This window comes from Poecilia reticulata, linkage group LG10, assembly GCF_000633615.1.
Source record: "Poecilia reticulata strain Guanapo linkage group LG10, Guppy_female_1.0+MT, whole genome shotgun sequence".
Taxonomy (NCBI): Eukaryota; Metazoa; Chordata; class Actinopteri; order Cyprinodontiformes; family Poeciliidae; genus Poecilia; species Poecilia reticulata.
In genome coordinates this window covers 27,598,904-27,626,344 of record NC_024340.1, presented here as the reverse complement: position 1 = coordinate 27,626,344, position 27,441 = coordinate 27,598,904, and the positions used below count along the sequence as shown (strand labels likewise).

Sequence of the window (27,441 nt, the reverse complement as noted above, 5' to 3'; positions counted from 1 at the left end):
TTTTACTATTTATGATTAATCTTGTTTAATGTAACAGTTCAGATGTAAACAAAACACTCCGAACATAGCTTTAGGCTCCATCTCCAGAACCAGTTTGATGCCCTGTACCAACGGCTCTGGTCCGGGTTTCGCTGCTTCGCATACCCATTGTTGCTAGGAAACGGGTGATGCATGCTGGGATAGCTCAGGCCAGAAGCTAGAGGAGGGTAATAATATCTAATGTGGTGATAAATGGGCCAAAACGTTTTTAATCAAAGTCAATTCATCATCATTACTATGTAAGATGATCAAAGTTCAGCTCTGATTTCTAATAACGTGAGAAAGAAAGTTGATCATTCCTCAATTAAATGTTATGAACAAAAACGAATGAAATAATTGATTCGCTTTTTTGATTACAAAGTTCGAGATTTACGCCGTACTTGATGAAGTACATGGAAAGACTTTATTGAAGTTTCAGTTAGAAAAGCTCATTTTATATTACAAATGTACAGGAAGGAAAACTTGGCGAACAATCAAACTGTCGCTGTACCGTACAAAGATCTTCTATAAAAACGATGAGCCACTCTACAGTTTTTAGGTAATGTGGATACATTGAAAATACCTGATTCAACTGACCTCTGTTTAAAACATGACATCTACGTGAAAGAAATATTTATGTACAAATGTCAGATTTAAAATTATAATATAACTCAGAAAAACATTACTAAATTGCATAAAAATTATCCTTGCTTTATCCAATAAAAAATGTTTTCAAGCTGAGAAAAAAGTTAAACTCTCCACAAACAAATAGCCATTTAAATTACAGTTTTAAATCATGACAGCAATCCAAAAGAAACAATTTTATTAAGTTGATACAAGTTGTACAATTATAAAAGTTGGATTTTAACATCAAATATTGGCACAGTTCCAGTTTCAATAAATACTGTTTATCATGATGCTAAGTTAACCAAAGCTAGTCAAATGTATTTTTTACATTTTTTAAGCTCTGAGATGGCAACACATTTTTTTTACAACATGTTTAAATAATACTACTAACTAAGAAAGTTGTTCAGTGTTGCTTTCCTGGGAAGGTTTAGTTTAGTGCAACAACCCTGCAAGTGTTTCTAATCCTTTTTTGTTTTTCTACTTCAGCACATAATCAATGAGGTATTTTATTTATGTTAAAAAGTACCCTGATTTCTTCTGTCAGTAAACCTGGTGAGCCTTTTCTCTCCGTCATAAGTTTAAAGTATGAAACACGTTGTCTTAAGATTTATCAGCAAAGGCCTCCTTCCCACCAGACCCTGGATGGTTCAGTGTGACGGAAGCCAAAACAAACACAGGATGGAAACAGAGACAGCAGTGATTAAATTATTGTACAAAATTAGCAGTTTAAGTATTTAAATTATGTACATTAATGAGAAAATGAGTACAAGACAACTAAAATGCCCCAGTGGTGCAAAAACACAAAATATTACCAAATATTTTTGGTCTAGTTTCTAGTGCAAATAAGCAAAACTTTTCAGCAAGATGCAGAAGCTTGTTTTAAGCAAACGAATCCTTAATATTAATGAAAAATGAATAATTCTATTTGCAGATTAACTCCTTTGTAACTTGTGAAAATTACAAAGTGAAATAATCTGCCAGTACTTTTTCCTCCATATTAAGCAATTATTTACTGAAAGGTTACCTGTAAGTTAAGTTTTTATCTTATTTCAAGTGGTAAGATTTTTTGTTTTTGCATTACAGTGCAGGAAATTCAAATGGCTTCATTTCTCTTTTGAAGCAACAGAATGCATGAATAAATTGTTCCTGGTTCTGTTTAAATAACCATGAATCATTATCAGAGAATCTTGTTGCACTTATCGACAGCAATAACACTTCATGGAGGCTGGATCCAAACCGTAACCGTCTCTCGTTTCCATTTCCTTCAGTTCTCGACTATTTGGTAGGAAGTGGTCGTGTCGTTATTCTCTCTGGTCCCGTAAGCAGCTTGTTCTTCCGCCTCCAGCCGTCTGTAGCGGGTTTGGAAGAAGACGAGGAAGCAGCAGGTGAAAAAACTGGACAGTCCTGCCATCACCACCATGGGCACTGAGGAGAAGAGGAGCAAATTAAAAAATAAGACTAAAAAAGGATTAGGTAATTAAATATTAAACACACGGGCTGCACAGTGGCGCAGTTGGTAGAGCTGTTGCCTTGCAGCAAGAAGGTTCTGGGTTCGATTCCCGGCCTGGGGTCTTTCTGCATGGAGTTTGCATGTTCTCCCTGTGCATGCGTAGGTTTTCTCTGGGTACTCCGGTTTCCTCCCACAGTCCAAAAACATGACTGTCAGGTTAATTGGCCTCTCCAAATTGCCCCTAGGTGTGAGAGTGTGTGTGCATGGTTGTTTGTCCTGTGTGTCTCTGTGTTGCCCTACGACAGACTGGCGACCTGTCCAGGGTGACCCCGCCTCTCGCCCGAAACGTTAGCTGGAAATAGGCACCAGCAACCCGCCCGACCCCATTAAGGGACAAGGGTGCAAGAAAATGGATGGATGGATGGAAATATTAAACACTTTCCTACTGTTATTTTTTAATTCTTTAGATGGTTTTGTTATTCTTATTCAAACACTTGATTCCTGAAAAACACTGATGCCCCATTCATCTCCATTACAGTCAAGTTTATTTGTATCGCAAATTTTAGCACCAACGCAGCACAAAGTGCTGCAAAAACATCATACAGTTGCGAAACCAGCAATAAACATTGCAATTTGTCAAATTACGTCATTAAAATTAGCAATTTCACTTTGCCGTTTTTTAAAGAACAGATTCATTTATTCAAAGATTAGACCAGAAGTTCATCATTTATTGTGAAAAACTTCTGATCATGATAAGAATTTAGATTTATTGTTGTCGATAAATTTCAATCAATGATGTCAAATAAAAAACAGAATTCAAAGTATAAGAGTTATTTTTAATATTTTCTTCACTTTTTGTTGCATAAGAGCATCAATAAATATCACTAAATTCAAAAATATGATTGAATAATATAAATCACTATTTTTTTCTAAATAAGTGATTAAACCTGTTTCAAAAGAGAATATTTGTCAAGAACAGCAATTGCATCTGTGGTGCTATGAAAGCTGTCAAACAGCTACCTAAAGAAGAAATAATACGTTGTTTTTTAATCATTGTTTTTATCGTTATCACAATAGTAACACAAACACTTTGATAAAACTCCATATTGTCCACCCCTAGATTAGACTTTATTTTGTACTTTTTAGTGCAACATTATGTTGCTGCAGCAAAAAAGATTTACATATTTTAAGGATTTTTACACATTTTTACCAGAGTTTCCAATAAATCTGTATTTTCTGGTAACCTCATATGAATATTTAATACTTTTATAATGAATAACTATTGTTTATATGTTTGGTTTACTATATTTTTCGGAAAGTTTTATGCACTTATTTGTATTTTCCAGAAGAATGTACAATTGAAATATGTTTAAATTCCAGCATTTAGTCTTTTAATCCGACTTCCTGTGAAGCTTTACTCTGAACAAACTGAAACAGGTGTGGCGTCATGTGACCGACCTTTCCAGCTCAGCACTGCGTCTCCGCAGGTGGAGAGCGGAGATTCGGTGATCGGTTTGGTCAAAGCCTGCAGCAGGACGATGTAAACAACCGACTGCACCTGCCTGCAACAAGGAAACAGGAATCACTTTCACCTCAATACCAAACTTACAGTCGCTAATCAGGGTTCACTTCACTAAAACAAAACAAAGTTGCATAATTTATCATTTTGTAAACCAGCTGTAAAACACCTGATGCTGCATAATTTCAACCAACTGGATGAGAAGCCAAAGTTAATTCAGGTTCATGCAGGACGACAGCTTTTCTTGAAAGAAACATTTGATCTGAATGTAAATAATTAAATAAATAAAGAAAACTACATTTTCTGGTTAATATGGTATAAATCAGATTATAACTACATAATGTCTAACTTGGTATAACGTTAGTGACTAAAGATTGCAGGAGCACAAAATGTGATCAATGAGCCGCATTTTAACTGCAATTAAATAATTTTTAGTGTTTAATATCAGTGACTATTTATACATAGAAGCCTAATGTTTATTTTAAATGAATGTTGTTTCTATTCTATTCTATTGTCTATACATAAGTTTTTGTTCACTCCAAAATCATCAAATTAAAGTATTTTTGTTCTAGTTTCTAGAGCAAATATCTCTGTACACTTAATAGGATTAAATAAACTTACAACTAACTTTTTAACAAGATATAGGCGCTTGTTCTAAGTTAATAATAACTTGATGAAAAAGACGCAGATTATTTCATTTATAACGTGGGAAAAATGTTATGCTTTTAGAAATAATCTCCTAATGGAACCAGAACTTTTCATCAATACTTAGGAATTATTGACTTACAACAAGCTCCTACATCTTGATAAAAAGTTACTTGTAAGTTACTTTTATCTTAAAAATAAAACTAAAACCAAAAATACTTGTTAAGATTTGGTGTTTGTAGAAACAACCTTCAAAGTTTAAAGGCTTCAGCCATGTCCCATCATGCAAAGCGTTTGATACCCTGAAGCAAAGATGAGTCCAGCCGAGGTGGCCTCTCCGACCGGGTACGAACTCTCCACGGACAGCTCCATGGCAACAGGGTAGATGGAGAAACCGAAGAAGCCGAAGAGAGAGCAGACGACTGCGACGGCGACCTTCTGATGAGGCATCAGACTCACCTGAGACGCAGACAAATATCGTCTCAGCTGAATTCGCTCTAACAGAAGTTTTCTTCTTTCAGTTCCTCACCACTGAGAAGGCGATGCACGACAGAGTGGAGAGGCCCAGGCCGATCTTTGTGACCTCGGTGAACTTCTTCGTCTTGTCCACGTAGACGCCGACGGCACCGGCGCCAACAATGCCGAAGACGATGAAGAGAGCGCCGCAAAGGCCTGCGAAGTCCTGCAGAGGTCCGATTTCACAACCTGAATATTACTGCTGATCGCACTTCGATGCAGAGGTTTGGAAGCTGTTTGACCTTTTGACATTTTGTCTGATTTATGCACAAAATAATGCTGTGAAAGGACAGAAAGTGTAAAATCCTTTGGGAAAATCTGGCCTTAATGGAAGAAGAAAGTCACTGCTGAAAGAAAGTTGCTCCTCTAAGGTTTGCTACAATCCACATAGCGGATGCAGAAAACTAGAGCTTAATCGAATTAATTAAAATAATCATCAAGTAATTTAGTAATTGATTAATCGTTAACTGGAGTATATAGACTCAAAATAACGCAAATTGCTGAGGGAACTCAGAGGAGTAATTAACTCAAAACTACCAAAAAATATGCATATAAGATTAAAAAAAAGTGGTTATAGTATAAGTTTCCCCCAGTTAAAATTCTGTCAAATTGTCAACAGATTGCGGTGATCTGTTGACAAATGAGACCAAACCAGAACTTTTGTACGGCGGAAAACTCCCTGAATGGTGAAACACGGCGGTGGGAGCATCATGGTGTTCGTCAGCAGGGACAGTGAAGCTGGTCAGAGTTAATTTGGCAAAGAATAATTACCAAAATGGGTGCTTAATGGCTTTGCATGCCGCACTTTTCAGATTTTTTGTTTGAAAATAAAGCAAAAAATATTAATTCCTTTTTTTCACTGTTTTGCATTACAGGTGGGCATTCATTATATAATTTATCATTTATTGTGATAAATTTCTAATGCAGATAAGAATTTTAGATTTACGGTTTCACAATAAATGATGCTTAAACCCCCAGAAAACTGTCCATATTGCTATTTTTTACTTTTCCACCGTTTGTTCAGTGAAATCAATAAATTAAATTTAGTTACTGTGTGCAGCTTAATCACACTTCTTTGACTGGTTTCCTGAAGAAAAATATTACAAATAAATATGTCTATCAAGAGCAGTATTTGTGTTTTTGTCGCTACGACTCCTGAAACCCTAAAAAAGAAGCAATAAATGGTTCTTTTCATCACTTTTGTCATTATTAAAATAGTACAAAAACATATGATGATACAACTTTAAGTCCATATCACCCACCCCTGCTGTGTATCACATATAAATGCCCAAAAAAACAAAGTTTCCAAAACAGATCTTCATATAACAACTACTAAGCGTATAATGATAAAACCCAAGCAGCTTGAATCTGCTCTTACGTTGCTGTATCCCTTCACACACAGGATCTGGTCCAGCAGCGTGGAGAAGCAGGTGAAGACAGCGATGCCGGAGCCGAAGCACAGCTGCAGGATGAGGTACGCTTTGTTCCTCAGTAACTGCAGAAGAAGAACGGCGAAGGACTTTAACAGCTACTAATCATGTTTGTTAAATAAAATTTTTTAGAAAGTATCATTTGTATCTCTTTAAAACAACAATAACAACCTTTTTGTAGGTATTATACATACTTTCCATTAACTCCACATTTCTTTTAATTTTAATCTTAAATGTCTTGTTTTAAGTTGTTGGAAGTGAAAAATAATAATTAACAGAAATAAATACTTGAAAACATCCGTCTTGATTAATCTGTATAATCTGTTTCACTCAGTAAGTTACTGAAATAAAATAACTTTTACATAGTAACTTAATTTATTCAGATTCACTTGCATTATGATCTACAAGGATAAAATGTTTTAGTCCAGCAGGGGGAGAGATTTTAAATGTCAGAGATAATTTGATTATCAGATGTAATCAAATTATCTCTGATTTTAAATGTCAGAGATAATTTTCTACCATAAAATTACATCAAAACATGCAACAGTGATCCTGGGACTTTTAAACAAGTTTTAAAAGTTTTACATGTTCAGACAGTTTATAAGGTTTTATGGACTCAGTGTTAAAACTAAATTTCAATCAGGCATCTCACTGGACGCCTCTATTCTCTGCAGGTTACTGTGTTTTATTTATTGGTTTTCTCTCATTTGTTCTAATGTTAATTTCTTGTTGAACTTTAAATTCAGTTTATTTTTGCTTGTATGTATTGATAAATAAAAAACTATTCATTTATAAATCTTTTTTTATTAAACTAGTGCAGAAATAGCACTTTAATCTCAAATCAAAGCGGGTCAAAATTAAACATTTGTCAGCGTAAAATGCCTTTTTTTGTTTAAGACAAACCAAACTGGTAAAAGAGAGATTATTAGACGCCTTTGACTTCTTCAATAATCTTATTGATATCTAGTTTGAGTTATTAATTATTAGAAGTTTGATTCTGCTGGGAAATTTCATATCGAATTTCTGCTGAAGGAAAGATTTAACGGCTTAGTTTGCTGACGAGCAGGAAAAAAAGAGACGTGTTTATGTTCAGCCGTGTTTTTCCAGTTTTTCCAGTTTTTCCAGGACCCTGGCAGGCTGGAGAGGCAAAGCTTTCAAGGTCTTGATCTCCAGCTGCTCAGTGTCTTGAGTCTCAACCATGGTTGCAATATTACAGCCTCAAACGATGCAATATGTGGTGAGACGTATTTCAGGTGCATTCATGTTCGTCATGGTGGCGTTATGTTGGAGCGACTCTTAATGAAAGAAAAGAGCAGGCTAAGCACATTTCTAGCTTTGGTTTCCATGGAGATGGACCCAGATAAGAAGTGACCCGGCTTTGTGATACAGTAGAAACTGTAGATGTTTTCTTTTTAGTCAACTTTCTAACATTTGTAACACTTCTGTTAATTGAAACATTTTAAAGTTCAAAGTGAATTAAGATGCAATTTTTTTAATAATAAACTTAAGGAGCAGAGTTTAACTGGAAATTTGGACACTTATTTTATTGTTTTTCTAAATTTGATCTAAAATTCAGCCTGATGCTGCTTCACATTCCTGCCTTTTCTCCCTGCAGTTCATTTTTCTGCATTTTTACCAGTTTCAGTCCCTGAATGAACGGCTCAGATCCGGAGCTCTCGGCGCCGGCTGACGGTGGCGTTGGGGGTTTGCCGCTCCGTATACCCACTGTTGCTAGGAGACAGGTGATGCATGCTGGGACAGCATAGGCCAGCAGCTAGAGGAGGGCAATAATCACACATAATGTGGTGATGAATGGGCCAAAATAGGCTAAATAAAAGACAATTCATCTTCATTAGCACGTGGGACGATCATATTTCTAGTAACGTGAGAAGAATACTGTTGAACATGATTAATAAAACTGTTTGTCTGAACGGAGTGAGGAATTTGGCTACTTGACGACTTAAACTCACCAGTTTTGGGATTTGAGCCGATGTTTCGGCGATGACAGGAGAAATAATGTTGGCGAGCAGAATGCCCAGGGGATTCGCTGAGGAGTGAGAGCAGAACGAGCAGCCAGTTTACCAGTTTCTGTTCCCAGTTGCAAAGTCTGAGTGACTGAATCAAAACATCCGCATGACAGAGGCATAAACCTTTCCCTAAACAATTATCCTCTTAAAATCTGCTTGTTTTACCAAACAGATTGTGGCTTATTTTTTTAAACTTTAAAGGATCTTTCTTTGTGTTTGCATTTCTGTGAGACATGGAGGACAAAGGTGACTTCCTTTAAGTTTTAATCACATGTTGAAACTGACCCACTTCCCTTTTTCACCCAGGAGAAATGAGACAAACGGATTTAGACTATTTTCTCATTTTCCAAACATAAACTCCTCTGATGGTTATTAAAATACCTTTAAACTGATCGTAACAAATGCAGGTTTGAGCATTTTCTTAGGTTTCTGATGTTATAATTGTAGTAAATTTACACAAATAATGACTCTAAAGAACCAGGAATATTGTTTTATTTTTATTTTTTTATTTTAAGTTGGAAACTTTGGATGTTTTCAGAAAGCGTAATCAGCTTTATAGGACAAAATTGTGCGTGCAAACAAAATATTTTACTCCAATTTCAAGAGCTCACAGTGTACAGACATTATTTCCTTTAAATAAACTTTAGAGGAAATAAAATCTTTCATAGTATTTTTCACAGGAGCCAAAGAAAATGTATCTGTCCATTTTTATTGAATAACATGTTGTCTTTCTTTATTTAAGAATATAAAAACAGAATTAAAATGATCTTTTGGAGATATTCATCAAAAATTATAAGCTGCTTTTTTTTCAGAAGATGTAACATTTTCATCTCTAAAGATTTAATTAGCTGGAATGAACTGAGAGCAAAATGGCTTTTTCTATTATAAAGATTGCCAACCCCTGCACTAATACTTTCATTAGTCTAATACTTGTATAAATCTAATACTTTCATTCGTCTAATACTTGTATAAATCTAATACTTTCATTCGTCTAATACTTATATAAATCTAATACTTTTATTAGTCTAATACTTGTATAAATCTAATACTTTCATTAGTCTAATACTTGTATAAATCTAATACTTTCATTAGTCTAATACTTGTATAAATCTAATACTTTCATTAGTCTAATACTTGTATAAATCTAATACTTTTATTAGTCTAATACTTGTATAAATCTAATACTTTCATTCGTTCAGGGAAAATTAAACCCCAGTGAAAGCTGATTGTTTGGTATTACCTGTATTTTGCTGTAATTGGTTTTTATAGATTTCTCATTATGTCGGAGTTTTAACATTGTTGCTCCAGATCAGGTATTGTTATGATCCTGTTGTGTTTTAACCCTCCATTTGGGCTGGTTTTTATTACTGGTTCCAGTATTTTAAAATGGTAATCCTCTCATTTAGAGGCTAATTGGACAGACTGATGGATGCATAAATGGACCCAAGTCTAATAAAAGCATCAACATTTACATAATTTACCTAATGTCCAGTCTCCAGTACCGACAGATCGCTGCTCTGTAACTTTTAGTGAGTCAGATCTACAGCTGAAGACAACAGTTGCTCAAATAATCAAGCTTTGTCTTGTCAATTTTTCTGAAATATTTTACAGCTAGAGAAAACAACAAGCTCAATATTTATTCTTTATTTTTTTACAACGGCTTGCAAAATTACTCAAGTATTAAACAGAGCAGTTCAAAGCCTAATCCTGCTTTAAAGTTCTCCATAACTTTATCCCTGAGCTGCTGTCTGGTGTGTTTGTTGGACTTCCTGATGCCGCCTCAGCCACCGTCTACCCGTCTACCGGGTCTTATGTTGTTTGCTTTGCTCTCTTGGACAGGCTGCGCACAGTAAATTTCTATGTAAATGATAAACTGCCGAAGCTTTAGAGTCCCTTACACATGGAGGCGATCATGTTGGCTGTAGCTCGCTGGCTGTCGGGGAACCAGAGGGCGGCCAGCTTGGTGGGGGCGAAGATGATGAGGGGCTGGGCGAGGGCGCCGAGCGTCTGACCCAGCATCACTGCTGGAAACTTAAATCGAGCCGGCGGCAGCGTGCCGAGGAAACGCAGCAGAGCTCCAAGCATGTTCAGCCAGGATCCCAGGATGAGCTGGAGAGATGTCAAAGGTCAAAGGGCCGCAGCAGATTGAAAAGCTCATCTTAGCTTCTTCTTAATTTTTCAGAAATGTTATCTGCTCTCATACCGTGATCCGTAAACCGAGGGTGTCCAACATCCAGGTGGTCCCGAAGCTGAGCGGAATGGCAACCACCATGAAAACCAGTGACAGCCAGTTAATGCCCTCCAGGCTGACCGTTAGGTACTGGCCTGACTGATGTGCAACTGGTGCAAAGGTAAGCCATAGCTAAGAGGAAAAAAAGCTTTTTACTTAGATATTTTGATGAGAATACATGACTGATAAAATACATGTGACAGAATTATTTGGAGTATTTTGAATACATTTAGCAGTGCAACTTAATTATTATTTTAGTAATCAATCATTCTATCAATTCTGATGATTAAGCAGATACTTTAACACTTCAGGTTATTTTATGAAATATTAAAACTATGTAGAAGTGCAAATAAGCAAAGAATTCATTTCTTAAATAAAAAAACATTTTGTTGCATAACTAGTAATAACAGCATTTCTTTAGTAAAATATTATCGATCATTTAGCAAAGAAAAAGAAAAACATCAAGATGTGAAAAGTTCAGCCATTTCTGCTTTAATTGACACCAGTACAGTGTGGGGCTGATCTGAGTTTTTTTATAACTTTTGTTTTTTTACATAAGGAATCGAGTGAAACTAAAACTATGTCATTTAAGTTGTTCCCGTTTAAACCGTTTTAGAGAAAAATTAGGAGTTTTCCCGTCTTAAATGCAAAATGTAGATATTTTTTGCACAGTTTTAGCTTAATAACTCCTTTGTGTATGTTGTTTCAGAAAATTGCGTTTTTTGCCATTCTGTATAATCTTAATGACTAATTGATTACTAAATTAGTTGATTGTTTCAGCCCTAAATGCATTTTATCAGCGCTTGATTTGAGAAGCATTTCCATTGTTTTTCTTCCTTTGGTGTTGGTTTGGTGCATAAAATCTCAATAAAACACCCAAACCTTTATAATTATGTGAAAACTTTTGCAAGGTACTGTGGGCTTCACCTGTTCAACACTGAGGTAACAAAAGAAGAACCTGCACTAGTCCATTCTGGGTACAATGAACTAGTTTGTAAGCAGATTTGGACGAACAATGTCACCATTGTTCACTGCAGGGTGAAAGGTTTCTGAGGTGTTTTTACTTTTTGACACTTTGCTTTGTTTCCTCAGTGTTTTAGGAATCATCTTTCAGCTCATTTTACATGTTTTGTTACAAACCTATTGAAATCTTACCAATACAAACCTAAAACACAGTAATATCCAGACTGATCCTTAATCAACCTAATTCCTTTCGATGGCGTTCATCATGAGCAATAATACACTTCCTATGCGTGACCCTACCTGTGGGCCTGCAGGTTTTTATAAATCCTGACCCCTATGGGACTCTTAATGTCACACTGATTAATGTCTAACTGGCTCTTCAGCTGTTATTTGCCACATCATGAATGCCTCTCCTCCAGCTGAGCTTCTTTTGTGAGCGAAAACACCAGCTCCCTGGAAACAATAGCTCCCAACGCGAGCACGAATCCCGCCGGGGCTGCAGATATGCGAGGGAGGGGCTCAGATTGTGTGACTGAGGGCGGCACACTTGCCTCCAGGCACACTCAGCTTCACAAAGACAACGTCCCCTGGGAGTGATATCAAGTTATGCAAACACTAGAAGGAACCACATGTCACAGTAAGTCAATGAATTTGCCTCTACAATGTCTGTACGGGTAGAAAATAATGGCAAAGTTTAAAGATTAAAAAAAATCTGCTTGAAACTACAAATTAACGGTAGCGAGAAAGCAGACGTTTATGAGAGATGGACCAATCAGTTGGCCAGATTTAAAAAATTGGCATCAAAACTAACAATTCTCACCATTTTTTATCTAGAAATGAACCACCAACATGATGTCTTTCAAATCCAAAAATGCTTTACTGATCCCAAAGGGTTCAACCAGTTGTAACTCATATTAATTCAGATTTTCCAGAGTTATTTTAGATTGAGATGGCTGTGCGCAGGAAGGGTCTCCTGTAGCAGTCTGTATTACAGCAAATTTGAAGAAGCCTCTGACTGAAGACACTCTTTCAATGCACACTATACCGCTAAGCTTTTTGCACCCACGTTTTCGACCGCATGGTATTTAACATCACAGCTTTACAGGTTCATTTTGGTTTTTAAATCACTGTCCATAGAGGCAATACTGAATTGTAAACGATAGATTAACAAGATGAAATGTAGTGTTTTCCATTTGTAATCAGAGCTGAGAAATTCCCACTTCCCAGTCGGAAAAATCAACGGAAATGCCCCCAGAAGTCAGATTTTCTACTGAGAAAGTGGGAAAAACGACTAGCCCCAGTTATGACATATAAGACCGACTTCGCCTGTCAAACTGGATACCCCTCAACAATAGTGTACGCTGTGTTGGAAACATGTATTTTACAAGACACTGTTGTAAAAGTGTGCTTAAAGTTTACATTACGTGTAGCTCTAAACTAAGCAAATTAAAAGTAGTGTATTATTATGAAAAGTAAAGCTTAAAACAATGTTAAGAAGAACGTTTCATTTAATTTTACAGAGTGGAACTCGTAATTTCCGAGTACAACTACAAATGAACTGCACTATTGACTCTCTTACACTCTTTGATGGATAATTGTGGAGTTCAATGACAAAGAAAAGTTTATAATTTTAATGTATGTCTGTAAAACTTGATCAAAGTCTTAATCAATTAGCAGCATTGTGATGGGATCTGGCTTTAAAATGTGGCATAAAAATATTATTACACAATAACTTTTTTTTTGTTCAAGATATAAGCAACTCAAGCTTAAGTAATTCTCAGTAATATTCAGCATTATCACGTCTACTACAATAACTATTATAGGCACTACTAGTCTGCCATACAACCCTGAATTTGGCAACGTTTTCCTCCGTAAACACAGAAAGTCATAAAAACAGTGGATAAAGTGACTCACCGTGGCGTTGGAGCAGTTCAACAGACACAGCACCAGCAGCACAAACCACCTCCTCTTGTAAACTTTAAAACACAGCAGCCCCGTCGGTTCTAGGTTCGGTTTCCCAGAAACAGCCCCGTAAACGGTCCGAATGTCGCTGGTCGTCTCTCCTCCGGCGTCCATGACAACTTCCACAGTTATTAACTTATTATTGATAAATTATTTATGCTAGCTAGCTACGAGCGCGTGTGTTTGGGACATATCCCAAAGTTTAACCTGTTGATGTTTGTCAACATGCCCGTAAATGTTCGAAGAAAAACAACAACAACAAAAAAAGACGGCAAATCAGTTCTGTGGTCTTCTGATAGACTTTAAAGTCATTTTAACCCACAACGAGGACGCCGGTTTGACAGCTGGAAAAGACAGGGAAAAAACATCGCTCCAACAATCAGAGAACGTCATTGTAATGTGCAAAGATCGTCTAAAAGAACGAAGAGTCACTCTGTAGTTTAACGACAATCTAAAATTTCTCCCAATTTAATTAATTTCAGGTTGAAATAATGCATTTGAAGTAAGAGAAATATCACGCGACACATTTTTTTAAATGTTTTTTTCTTTTTATTGAATATACTGTTTGATAGAATAGTTTGAACTTTGATAGTCAAAATCAATTTACAGTTTACATATTTATTTTAGAATGTGGTTTCCATTTGACATAAAAAAGGTGAAGATGTGTTCTTTTTGGGTTGAGGACTAAAGTGTGAATTGAGTTTAGGTGAGGTTTAGGGTAAAGTATGAAGTGGTAATGGTTGCTAGTGTAAATGAATGAAAAATGGATGGAAGTCAATGAAAAGTCCTTGTGAAGAGATACATAAAATTTGGATTAAATTTGTACAGCAATGCATTTGTGTAAATGGAGCCCCATTTACACAATTTTGTTAAATTACATTTAACAAAACTGAAAGTATATTAAATAAATAATGAAGCTGTCAATTGGTCAAATGAAGATGAGCAGTATATATCCCCCCATCAACCCACAATTTAATAAGTTAATAACATGACTGCATTTAATTATGCAAAACAAATGTTCTGTTCGAAATAAATAAATAAATATGTTGTTTTTGGTATGCGGATCAATAACAAAATTTAAATCCACAGAAATAAATTTGTCAAAAAATTCAAAATAGACTAACCAGAAAATATAAAGTCTATTTAAGTTGTTTATATTGGAAAATTATGGCAATTTAATAATTAATAGCTCATTCAGCCGATCAATAAAAAAAAAATCCCAAAACACTTGAACCCACTCACCCTCTCGTCGCACAGTCTGCGCATGCTCAACTTTTCTCCCCAGAGTTTCGGCCTGTTCCGCCACCACTCGGTGATTTTCGTCTCTTTGTTACACTGATAGTGGATTTAACTCGGATTCAACCCAAACATCCAGCGGACTGTGCGGCTCTCAAACAGGTTAGTTCGCCCACTTCTCCCCCTCCCCCTGGTCTACGTGTCCCCGTCCTCTGTGACTCGCTCTTCGGTTTCACGGTACCGGTTCGCTCCCCGTCTCCGTCCGCTCCGGAGCATGCTGTACGTGTTGTTTTATGCGCCTGTGTGGTGGTGTATGGCGGCGCCGGGCCCTGCAGTTGCACACCCGGGATGAGGTGGTAGTGGGGGGGTTTATAAGAGGAAAAGTGTGCCGTTCAGACGGCTGTAACGCTAACCGGGCTGGCCACCGTTAGCCCGGTCTGAGTGGAGCCTCCTGTGTGTCTAGTTGTGCTTAAATGCCGATGTTCCTCCTAACCAAGCACCAGTTCTTGGTTCCTATTAAGATGGAATGTTCTTGAAAGCTCATGCTCCTCCATTAAGCTAACCTCTTCCTCCCCCCCCCCCCCCATGTCCAAAGTTCAGGCTAACATGTGGAGGAAGAGCTGCTTTGGGGTTTGGATTTAATAAAAAGTTGGTGCATATTTTTGTACCTTGTCTTGTGGGTGGTTGTCGCCCCTCTCCAGGCTGCTGCAGCAGCGAGAGCAGCCTGACATTGTGGGGAGGAAGGCGTGCAGAGAGCAACCAACAAGTCTGTGCAGTTTTCTGAGAAGAGATGTGGATAAATTGTCACTTTCATGCAAACACAGCTTTCTCTGTGTGCGATGGAGTCATTTGGACCTAATGAGGAATTGGATTGAAGGATAACTTTTCTGCTTCTTAGACTTTTGCAACCGGTGCCTCAAGCTTCAAATCAGCATGTCCATAGATGTCTAGAAGAATCTCAAAGCTCTGTTGTATTTTGCACTTGAATATGAAGGTGCAAATCTGAGAAGTGTGTGGTACTTACTGGTTCCCTATGACATCAAAGTATTTTATATTATTTGAACTTGAATTTCCAGATTTTATTCCTTTTTCTTAACCTCTAAATTATGTTTCCATCCATTTTCTCACAAGCTTGTTTTTTGCATTTGGCATATTTTCTATAATCTGCAATAAGTTCATAACAAAACCCAATGTTTGAATCTTGAAAAGCATGCAAGTTTTTGACATGAACATTGACGTTTTCTCCTCGCTTTGAGGGGGAAAAAAACAGCGTTCGTTTAGATCAGAGTCAGTCCTCCAGGGCTGGTATGCTACATGTTTCAGTTCTTTCTCCGGTTCAACACATCTGGATCAAATGATAGTTTGTCTTTAGTGGGTCTCTGCAGAACTTTTTGACATGCTGAGGATATTGTTGGACTATTTAAATCAGCTGTTCTGGAGCACAGAAACATCAAAAACTAGGAGATCCAGACCCTTGAGGACTGGTGCTGGGCTCTTATGGGTATTTCTCCAGGAAATAAACCCATTGAGATTATTAATCTCTTTAACAAAGACATCCTGGCTAAGATTAAAGGAGTACAAGACCCAAGAAAAGTAATACTAACACAACAATATTGATAAATTACATGTTTACAGTCACAACAAGGTGTCAACCAATAAAAACCTGACAGTTTCTGTTTAAAACTGAAGAGACGGCTGCACATCATTCAGACTATGGGACAAACTGATCTTTCCTGACTCTGCGCACCAATGTTGCCTTAAAGTGTAGCCAGATGCTAGCTCTGAGGCTCACTGTAGTTAACTTGAAGAAGATATATGATGGCAATTTTCCAAAAATCACTTTGTGCATAAAAATATATATTTCACCCTATGAGTAGAGATTGAGGTAACTCCAACTAAGGTCCAAACCTTGAAGTGACGGGGTGACTCCAGATAAATTCTGGTCTGTTTGAGTCTTAAGGCTTGTGTTTTTTTTATTTTTGTCAACCATAAGTGATCAGCAAATTGGACCTTCAATTTATATTCAAGTTTAATTTGTAAATCTCAAAAGACTACCTTTGCCAAAAGACTTTATTTTAGGGTGCCTTCACACCAGCCCTGTTTAGTCTGCTTTAATTGAACTCTACTTCATTTGTCTAGAAAGTCCGGTTCATTTGTCGAGGTGTGTATGAATCAAACTCTGTAAAGGGAACTCTGGACCGCCTAAAAACATTGGTCTCAGTTAAAGACAGGACCGTACTATAGCGCAGGGCATACTGGGCAAATACAGCCAAAACAAACATGCTAATTTAGCCCTAGCAGGAGAAATGGTTGCTGCTAAAGTCTGAGCTTCTCCATTTATGTTTTACAAAGAAGGAAGTTGCACTAATGTCTTCTTCAGAGGTTTTCGTGACGTTTCATTCAGTGGTTCTTGGTGCAGCGCCACCACAGGTGGTTTGGGGGACAGGTTTATCAAAGAGTTTGGTTCATTTGACAGGGCTGTGTGAAAGCAAACCGCAGTTTACTGGACTATCAGGTGTGAAAACATCAAACAATCAAGTCTTCAAAAGGCTAGGATGTTGATTGATTGATCAATTTAAAGCGCAATCTTACAGCTGATCAGCCTCTGAACAAAACCTGGACAGTAGCTTAACCACAGGCTCAAAACTTAAATGACCATTTATTATGAGCTAAATAAGTCATCACCTCCTATCTAAGAATCGGCATTAGTCAGATTTGATGCCTACTTTGTGTTAAAACATCCACATTATCTGCCGCTGTTTTTAGCAGCCACTCTGCCCTAAGAAATCATGTCCCAATCATCATTTTTTGATGTTCTAGCATTATGTCTGCATGTTAATCAGTGTGTAATGATTACAAATGACCTAAGAATCATCTATCCTACCAGAAAACATGCCTCTCTGTCTGGTAAAACAATGTTAATGGTCCCTCTGGGCAGCCTGATAAAACTGCATGACAGGCGAGCAGGATATGGCCTCTTAAGACTCGGCACTGCTTGATAATGAGAAAACTCAATAGAAACTGAAGCGCCGGAAGATGGATTTGTCTTTTTCTTGGACAGGAAATGCGATCAGACAGCTCCCTAAATGAGCACTAAGCAACTGTAGAGGATCCCCCATTTGCAAGTAAAGCTGCAGTTGGAGGAGGCGTTCATCTGTCCCTTTTTTTTGTTTCTCAACTAAGTTTTTCTGAGAATGAAGGAATAAATCACATCTTGACGTTTATATAGAAGTGCTAATTCTATATTGCACTAATGTGGGTGGAATATGAAAGCAGAAATTGTTAAATATAAAATAAAATTTTCCTTATGTTGCAGAGGAACGTAGCAGGAATGTACGCTTGCATGAACCTGATTAATGCATCAGTCTCACACACTAGTTTTTGTTACAGAGGAAAAACCCTGCAGCCTTCTGTTACATCACTACGACAAACATGGATGCATTTATGGCTGCTTTGTCTGGAAATGACCTGCAGGTCTGGTCACACCACCAGCCACACCAACACAGTTCTTTCTTTTCTAATTGAGGGAAACATTAGGAAACCTGTCTGCACGTCCATGTGACTTTTGGACTCACGCGTCTTGATTCTGCTGACTTACAAGGGAACTGAGTTTTTTTTATGTTGTGAAGTATTGTAAACTGCTGAGAAGAGAAATGCTGAACAGGGTAATTAATGACAGGACAGTTAATTATATCTGACAGTTTTTTTTACATGTCTTTTTTATTATCTTTTATTACATGACACATTTCTTATTCTTGATCACTGAGGTATATGTTTCACACATTTATTTCCATCTACTTCACAAATATGTGCTACTTCTTATTCATCTGTCACATACATTTACAGCAACATACATTGAAGTTTTTGCTTAAAAGTCATAATGGGACAGACTTGATGGGATGGAAATATTTTCACATATCAAAAGTTTAATTGGTGAACCTTTATATTATGTTGTGTTGTATATAATTTGTTTTTTGGACAGTTGACAGTTGCTTACAAAAATGTAGCTAAATTAAGTCTGGTTTACAAAGCAAGAATATTTTGACCCAGTCTTCCCCTTAAAGCCATCTTAAGGACGGTCTGATTATCATGATGGCTCTAAAGATGATCTTTGGAGGTATTCCTACCGTGTGGAGTGTCCAAGTGATCTAGTGTGCTTGGAAGGACGTCGGGAACGCTCCGACCTCAACTGGGATATTCAACATGTTGGAATGTCTTGGCCTGATATCCCACTGTGTGGGGTTTTCCAGAAACGGACAGAAACATGGAGGGGAATCCAAAATACAGAAGACACAGCAACCGTTATGGTGCACCAGAAAGTCCTGTGCATTGTTAAAAATAGTCCACAAACTATTGTTATTGCTTCTTCCTTGTCAGCCATGTTTTATACTCGGAGGTCCCATTTGAGCGCCAGAGGTTTTGCCAGATTTCCCATCTGACATCTAATTGTTCATGAGTGAAATATGTTTGTGTGTAGAACCAAACTTGATGTACCTTCACAGGGTTTCCCCCCAGAAAACTTCCCAAGTCTGTAGAAAGGGGCGCTAGGGCAGTCAACCAGTGGCCTGTTGTGTTTTTGAGTTAAAAAAATGTTTAAAATTGACAGGAAAATTTTTTTTTTTAATACTCTTTATTTAACATTTTTCTTTATTACAATGGAACATACAACACACAAAACTTGGGGCGCTGATTTACAGTTGAGTAAAAGAAAACATAAGATGTTGCACATAGTTACGCTTCCTTGCTCTTATATGCCAGCCATTTAGACCAGCGTTTGTTGTACACATGACCTTTTATATGTAAAAGATATGTCAGTTTCTCCATAGAGTGGATCTCTTCCACAGCTTCCCGCCAATGGACCTGCTGGGGGGGGAGTTTCTTTAGCCAAGACCGTGTAATAGCTTTTTTGCTTGCAATTGATAAAATTTTAAAAAGGTATTCATCTTCTTTTTGAAACACTTCTTCACTTATCAGCCCCAGCATAAAGATTCTGGGGTCTTTGGGGATGGCATACCCCAAAATTATCCCGATAGTCCGGCAGATTCCATCCCAATACGATGCCATCTTAGGACAGGACCAAAATACATGCGAGTGATTGACATTCTGGTGGCCGCATTGTCTCCAACATTGCTGCACTTCTCCTCTATATCTACTAGTAATTTCAGGCGTAATAAAGTATCTAATTAAGCACTTCCATCCAAATTCCTTCCATCTTTTAGAGCTGGTAGATGTCTGAAGAGTCACACACATTGAAAGCCAATCACCGTCTGTAATCCTTACTCCCAGTTCCTTCTCCCATTTTGACTTAATATTCAAGGTGTTATTTCCATTCTGCTTCTGCAACCCCTTATATAATTTGGAAACGATTTTGCATGGGAGGTGAGTATAGGCATTTGTGAAAGTTTGCACTATAATATTACCTTCGACAGGAAATTTTAAAATATAACTAGGTATTTAAAATAATTTTTTGTATTTCAGGTGTTCATCTTAATTAAAGTGATTTTTTTTTATTAGTGACTTTATTTGCTGAAGTTGTTGGCATGTTGAGAGGCAGTGGGTACCTATAGAGGTCTACAAGACATTTTTAATATCCAAAAGAAACAAAACAAATGAAGTGAATTATGGAGTCGCTGTAAAAAAAATAAAATTGTACTTTAAAAAAAAGGGTTATTTGAGGTCAAAAAAGCAAACTGAAGACTTTTATAGCTCAGTTTTTGGTAGAAATAGAGAAAATACAATAAACCATGATAAATTATGCATGTAAAAATGATTAAACTAATTTTTTAGTTTACTGATTTACATGCCCAGTGGTTGGTGTATGTAAATAAACAAAGCTTAGACTGGTGGGAGTGCAAGTAAAGCCTGGTGGTCTGCCAGGCTTATAATGCACTTAGGGAAACCTTTCTATGATTTTTTAAAAATTGTGTGAGGTCTTTTATGTTTTGAAAGTCAACAGATAATTGCCATGTGAACCAGACATTATCAGTCATTGGATCTGTACCATTATGAAACTGGTAAAGAGAGCTGTCAAAGCTCTTAGTTTAGGTAAATGAATCTACCTGCAGGTGCTTAAAGGTAACTAAACATGACCATCCTTGTCCTGGTTGCATGAATGTTATCCTCTTATGAAACTCAAGTCCGTGCTTGTGCTTCATCTGATTGCATCTGTTGGTGTGTCAACATCTGAAATACCTGCTTGCCAACAGGTTGGGTGAATTCCAATACTCTGACTTTCTTTATTTGCGTTGACATTATAAACACTCTGACAGAAACCATAGACTCTAAACTCTTTCACATCCAACCCCTTACTTTGTCTGTTGGAAATTATTTGCATTGCTCACCTGGTACAGTTCTCTGTAAAGCAGCAAGAGGAAACAAGATTTTCTCTCAGCTGATAAAACGGTGGAGGGTCAGCGATGGTCTGTATCGCATCAAAGAACAAGAAACTCCACAGCTTTTAGCATCTTTGTCAGCTTATTAAAAGCTTTGGGAAATGAATGTCAGCGTGCCAAATGAGGAATTAATCGCTTGCCCGCCTTGTACAGCAGACCATCTGTACGGTAAATGGCTAATAACTGTCATCTCAGACCTTGCGGGTGACTCAATCAGACGCTTGTGGTTAAAACTGAGAAAATGAGAACAATAGAAATCCATGTGACGTTTCACTGAACACAACTTACCTCAATATTTTACTTTCAATTTAATCTGCATAATTAAAACAGGAACTTTATTGATTGTTTGGTCTGAAATTAAGTTTGTTTGATGCTCTGATCTTCAGTTTCTTCCATGACAGCTGCAGTAATCCTGCAAAACAGACATGATTTCTAACACACAGGACTAATGAGAGTGTGTTACTCCTCACTGATGCTTCAGAACGACCTGTACTCGTGTCCAAACGGAGTCTAGCTGGATTAAACTCGTCTGGTTCTCTGATATCATTATTGCTGATGTCAAAGATGAGTCATTTTGACCTGGTGAACCTTTTATTGAAGAATATGTTTGGTTTTCTGAACAGAGTCTCTTCTCTCTGTTCTCTTCAGTCTCCCCAGAATCAACACTTATTTATGTAAAAAGGACAAATGTAAAAATATGTGTTATAAAACACCCCATAAAAAGTTGGACCCTTTTTTATACCAGGTTCTGTAGGACAGATGTCTTCACAGTTAACTCCAGAATAATGTTGCGTTGATGATTGTAACATACCCAGGTTCCAGATCATCACATCTCCACCACCGTGCTTTACAACCGGCTTTTTCTCCAAATATGTTTATCACTAATCACCAAACCTCTAGACTGACTGATCTGACCAAAGGACATTGTTCCCGGAGTCATTCAGATTCAACTTGAAATGCTTTTTTTCTTGAACCTTTTGATAAAAATGAGCCCTTTTTGTTTAGTCTTTATCTTTTGGGTCAGTTTATTATGGTGAGTTTATACTTTGACTCTTGCTGGTCGTAATATTCTGCACTACACAACATGTAACGGTACGTAAATCTTACAAGACAAGATGCAATTGTTAGTTTCAAGAGAATTTATGTTGCAGAAATAACTTTATTCTGTATTTTAATTGATTTCTTTTTCTCATAAACTCAACCTTTTTGTTCACTTGAGACCAACTATTAATGGTCTTCAGTACAACATTTACCATTTCCAGTTACTAAAGCTGGCGTTGTGATAGCTCAACGTAACCCTTGACAACCACTAATCGGTTGCTATGGCGATGCTTCCTGACTGCTTCAGGATTGGAACGACTTGCAGTATTTACATATTGTTCGTGCCTCGTCTGTCACTGTTGCCATTTTTCGTTCCTTCTGGAAACCCAAGCAACAACTAACTGGCACTCGTCAGACAGCAGTCGAATCCCGGAGGTTTATTGTGGCGCTTTAATGTCTTGAGATCTGGTGCGATGATTTCTTGGTACATCAAAATGTGGAAATGTATTAATCTGGTTGGAGATGGGCTGTAAACCCCATCCTGGATAATTGGATGGTTAATTAGCTACTTATTGGTGATATTTGTATTGGAGATGCCTCTAATGACTGTGAATCAATTGACCAATGTTTTGATCAACAGAGTTTTATAATGGTGAATATTGTACCATTAGTGAGTTTTCAGACAGAACTAAATCAATACGGACTAAGATCTAAATCGGCAGGTGAGGCTTTTTAAAGATTGGTAATCGGACAGAAAACTGTCAGATCAGTGCGCCTTTACTTTTAACATTTAAAACCACGAACTCAGGCCTGTAAAGTCTGACATGGAGCTTTTCAAATTTTGCAGCAATGCATGTTCTGGACCTGGGGTGAATTTGCTGGGTCATCCACTCCTGGGACGCTTAGCACCTGCCTTAAACAGTTTCCATGTGTGAATAATCTGTTATCGCAGCAGAATTACGCATTTTAAAAACTTTACCACCCCCATGACCTCTCTCAGATTGATGGGCAGAATCGGTTGCTTTTCTCAAATCTTTAATGATGTCTTTCTGCTTTGACATCACGTTGAGAAACTCCTTTATAGAGTAACAAAATGTCAAAGCTTTAGTTTTTATGGCGTGAGAATAATTGTGCAATCAATTAAATTTGGCATCTGCTGTTTGTGTTTAAGATAAAAAATAAATAATTTTAGAATCTCGTAAGGATCAGGGCATTTTTATTATGTCACGACATGTGAAACTCTTGAACTGGAAGGGGACTGTACTTTATTTTTCACCTGCGATTGTAAAATGTAGCTGATCATTAGTCGCCTAATTTGATTTTGTTTTCATTACTTTCTCTGGCAGTCCTTCAGTGGCCTTTATATTCAATTCTTACTACTGTCAAGCTTTCTTTTTACCTCTGGAAGTAAGTATCTTTATAAAAGTTGTAATTTAATGACTGCTGCTCAGCGGATAAAACTTTCCAGTTTATCGATTGAAACATTCAGTATAAGATTTATTAACTCGTGTTTGGCAGTCGCTTGACCCGTTTGTGAAAACTGTACAGCAGCGGCTGATGGTTTCAGAGGAAACAGAGGATATGTGAAAATGACAGAGAAGTAGAAGCTCCTTTTAGTGAAAAAATGTTTGAAAAGTATAAAAGTGAGGCTGTGGGAGAATAAGTGGGAGGCAGAGGACTCCTGGAGCCTGTCAGCTGTGAGGTTGGCTAAGTGCTGACATTTCTCACTGTGACCTGCCGACAGACGCGTTAAGTGAAGTTTGACATTTGAGTCCTGACAAATGTGAAATGTAATTCTGCTGTTAAAGCCTGCAAAACTAAAGACAGATTAATACCTCTGCTGATAACCGATAGTCATAGCCTAAACTCTTTGGACTTTATTACGGCCGTCTGTTTAAACTGGTCATTGCTTCTCTTGTTTGTAGCAGCAGTAATTTAACTCCTATGTGATGATGCACGATTCTCCCTTTTGTAAATTACGGTACGTCATCTACCAACCAGAGACGTACCGTCGTATCAGACCTAATCTTACTTTAGGAGCCAAGTCAAACAGTCTGTTACTGAAGTGTGTGTTTGTGTTAGGGGTCAGAGTTGGAGTTTTTGACCTTTGAACCACAGTCATTTCAGTCATGTGACAACTACTGTAAATACTGTTGTTTTAACTCCCCACATTTGCCTTTCTGGGGTAAATGACACTTCTCTGTGTTGGTGTAGCAGCCAGCTGGGGATTAATTTAGATTTTTACTGTGGTTGGTGCATCTTTTTCTTATATGCTGTGTTAAATCTGCCATAGATTCTTGGTAGAAATATTTGGGTATCTTTTTAAAAACGAGTGAAACATGTTTGGTTGTTTTTACACCTGATAGTCGGGTAGACTAAGTTTGATTTGGGCACAAACGTCAAACTGAATCTGAACATGCAGTGAGACTGATTTGAGCGCATATATAATAATAATCTGTGATATGTGTGTGTGTTTAAATCTCACAAAAATTCACTAAATACGTACTCTGGCCCGCGCTCAGTTCTGGTGAAGTCATTCCCTGTTCGTTGCCCGACTCTGTCTCTCATGCTCCTCATGTATGGAAAGCCATCAGTGCCAGAAAACGCACGACATTTTATCTGTCCTTCACATGCAAAGTATGTTTTAACATGCAAACAACTGTGCTCACAACTTGGTCAATCACAGACAGTTGGTTTTAATCTAATCAAAGCAAAACATCAAGATTGAAGAACAGTGTAATAAAATATGTAGTTAAGCAAACAAATGTGTTTAATATTTTCCATTCAGTAGTTCAACATTTCTTAAGCTACTATGTAACATATTTTTGAATCAGATTTTTAAAGATACCACACTTTTGAAAACTGGATTTGGGACCAAAATTGCAACATTTGTTACATCTTCAGCTGGTGTGCCTTGCTTTCACTCTGCACTGAGTCAAACAAACGATGGAAAACCTGTTCACTCCATCGCTTGTGTTGGCGCTGCACCAAAAACCACTGAAGAAAATCGCCTTAAGAAGACACTGAGCACAACTTTCTTCTTCACCAAATGCAAACTAAACTTTGCCAAACCAAGAAGAGGCTATTTGTTGTAGGTCTCAGTTTTTGGTGCATTTAATTTACAGAATTGTATTTTAACTGAAAGTTGTGGAAAGAATATCCGTATTTTTTTTAATCAATTTTATCTCTAGTCATAACATCCGTGCGGATGACTTGTGTGTTCCTGCTTTCCTTAAAAACCCTTAATATCCTGCGTCAAACTTGTCTCTAAATTGTCCCAGATACAGATGCTTCCTGTTTGTCTGCTTTGTTCTTCGGTTTGACAGATTTAGTATCCATTAGAGCGCCAAAGCAATAGAAGGGGCATCTATTGGCTCCCTGATGTGATCTGCAGTTGTGAATTAATAATCACCATCAGAGGACGGTTTCTGGATTTCTTCTTTGAGAAGTTGTTTTGGAGTTGTCACAATGGACAGACCCAAGACTTGAGTTATGAAAGATCAAAACATTTTCTGATGGGTTTATTGAATTTTCTAAGAATCTTCCATTTGATCCACTCAACATAAATTGCTGTGTGCAGTTCAGTAAAGTAGCCGACTTCGGTTCATTTATCCTTTCAAGCTGCTCTTTACTTAATTCAGTCAGACATGTGCTAGAACAGATTTTTGAGCTGTTTTTAAATCAGTTGGCATCACTTGAAATATGACTCTTAATCATGATTAATTTGATTAATCAATTATTGAAATAATCGTCAACTAATTTACTAATTGAGTAATCGCTAACTGGGCTATACAGGTTTAAAAAAGGCTGTTTATTGAAAAAAAACAACACATTTAGAACTGTAATTAAACCGAAGCTGGTTTAATGTCAGCAAAATGTATAAATTTACATACATTTTGCATTTCAGATAAATATCTGTAAATATGTTTTAGCTAAAACACCTCAAGCGGCACAGTTTTTTCTTCAGATTCACTATATTTATGCCCTTTAAATAAGAAAATGAGTCTTATTTTAAAAAATTATTTCAGTTTGTTTCATCTTTTAATGTATTTCTTATATTGTAGTTTAACTTTAAAAAAAATCTGTAAAATGTGTAAATTTCTTAGCACTTAATCGTCAGAATAATTCAATAGAGTAACTGAAGTTGCAGTCCTGAAACACTCAATAAGAAATCTTGATTTATTAGTTGTTGTTTCTTTTAATCTTTTGTAATTCTTGGATCATTTTATACATTGTTCTCTTTGGTTACAACTAGGCAGTTCAGCAGGAGAAATCAGATAGAAAACTGCTGCTGTCAGTGGGTGTGGTTGACCCAGAAAACTGCCGTTATCATCAAACCAACATGGCGGTGAAGTCGAATCTCCAACAGTTTGGCACAACTGTGAAAAATTAGGACACCCTACAACCAACCTGTGTGATTTAAAAAAAAATTTTTTTAAATACTGGAAAGTTCCAGTAAACAAATGTAAAATGAAGACGTAAACATTGTAAAATGTTTTTTAAAAATGCTATTTTTGATGAGGAATGAATTTGGACACATGTTGAAATCCACGAATACATTGGAAACCCTCTAAAAAAGCTTATAACTGTCTATTTTAAAAGTTCAAACACTAAATATATCTTAATATGTTTTAATATACACAGTAGAAAGAGTCTTAGTTCTACTAGCTGACATCATCGCTGGTCTTTGGGGTTACAGCCAATCAGAGCCAAGGAAAAGGAATGCTGCTCCAGGATTGGTTGGTCTGTAAATGCCAGCCAATTGTGTCAAATAGCTTTGCATCAATGCTTCAGCTTCCCAAGCTGCATTTTCTTTGAGATATTATACAAAAAAAATCTGAACAAATTGGAATTTTGTTTCACAGAAAAAGTTTTGGAACGGGTAAATTCGCAAATACTGAAGTGTGAAATGTGACGTGATAGTTCTTTGAAAATAATCAGATATGCATCTGATTTAGTATCACAAATCAGATATTTACATTTTGGCTAAAAAATTGGAATTTGGCCGTTCAGACTGCCATGAAAACGTCGCATACAGGTCGCATTTGGGGGGTAAAAAAAAATCAGATTTGGGTCGCATTTGCCTGTTGTGTGAACGTAGATTTACAGAAACACAAAAACCAGATTGAAGTCTGTCGACAGAAAATGTAAACTTCAGCTTGTAACAAATTAATTTTAGGTCATTACAGTTTTGAGATAACCTGTTATTGAGTTGTAATATTGCTGATTTACATTTATTTATATCTGTAAGGTTGAGAACTAACAACCCAACATTCTGCCCTGAATGTACCTTTTATGGTAGCATACAGATAATGTCTTGTTGCTGAAGACAATGTGTATAGGAGATTATATATTGCAGAATGTACCTTTATGGTAGCATACAGA

At 37.0% G+C, this 27,441-nt stretch overlaps 2 protein-coding genes across 5 annotated transcripts in view; one reads left to right on the top strand and one right to left on the bottom strand.

Moving 5' to 3' along the window:
- Positions 1-419: 419 nt before the first annotated feature.
- slc49a3 (solute carrier family 49 member 3) lies at positions 420-14,413 on the bottom strand. Its single transcript, XM_008421163.2, has 10 exons — positions 13,340-14,413; positions 10,436-10,594; positions 10,131-10,341; positions 8,176-8,252; positions 7,842-7,979; positions 6,154-6,270; positions 4,789-4,941; positions 4,561-4,718; positions 3,554-3,657; positions 420-2,070 (listed from the first exon to the last, which is right to left on the bottom strand). Exons 1-10 carry the CDS (start codon positions 13,499-13,501, stop codon positions 1,910-1,912), a joined length of 1,440 nt encoding a protein of 479 aa, XP_008419385.1. The 5' UTR covers positions 13,502-14,413; the 3' UTR covers positions 420-1,909.
- An 87-nt stretch (positions 14,414-14,500) lies between these two features.
- The window catches only part of pcgf3 (polycomb group ring finger 3), a 62,690-nt gene continuing 49,749 nt past the window's right edge, over positions 14,501-27,441 (top strand). For all 4 annotated transcript variants that reach the window (XR_534757.2, XR_534756.2, XR_534755.2 and 1 more), the window contains exon 1: positions 14,501-14,785. The gene's annotated coding sequence lies outside the window, so the exon portion shown is untranslated. The remainder of the gene's footprint in view (positions 14,786-27,441) is intronic.

Bases quoted from the DNA above. Each gene is read 5' to 3' on its own strand.
- slc49a3 (XM_008421163.2), bottom strand. From the start codon at position 13,501: ATGGACGCCGGAGGAGAGACGACCAGCGACATTCGGACCGTTTACGGG. The intron at 6,271-7,841 runs GTAAAAATGCAG...CTTCTTCTGCAG, and splicing joins TCATTCAGGGACTGAAACTG to TTACTGAGGAACAAAGCGTA. The intron at 2,071-3,553 runs GTCGGTCACATG...TCTTCTCCTCAG, and splicing joins CGCAGTGCTGAGCTGGAAAG to TGCCCATGGTGGTGATGGCA.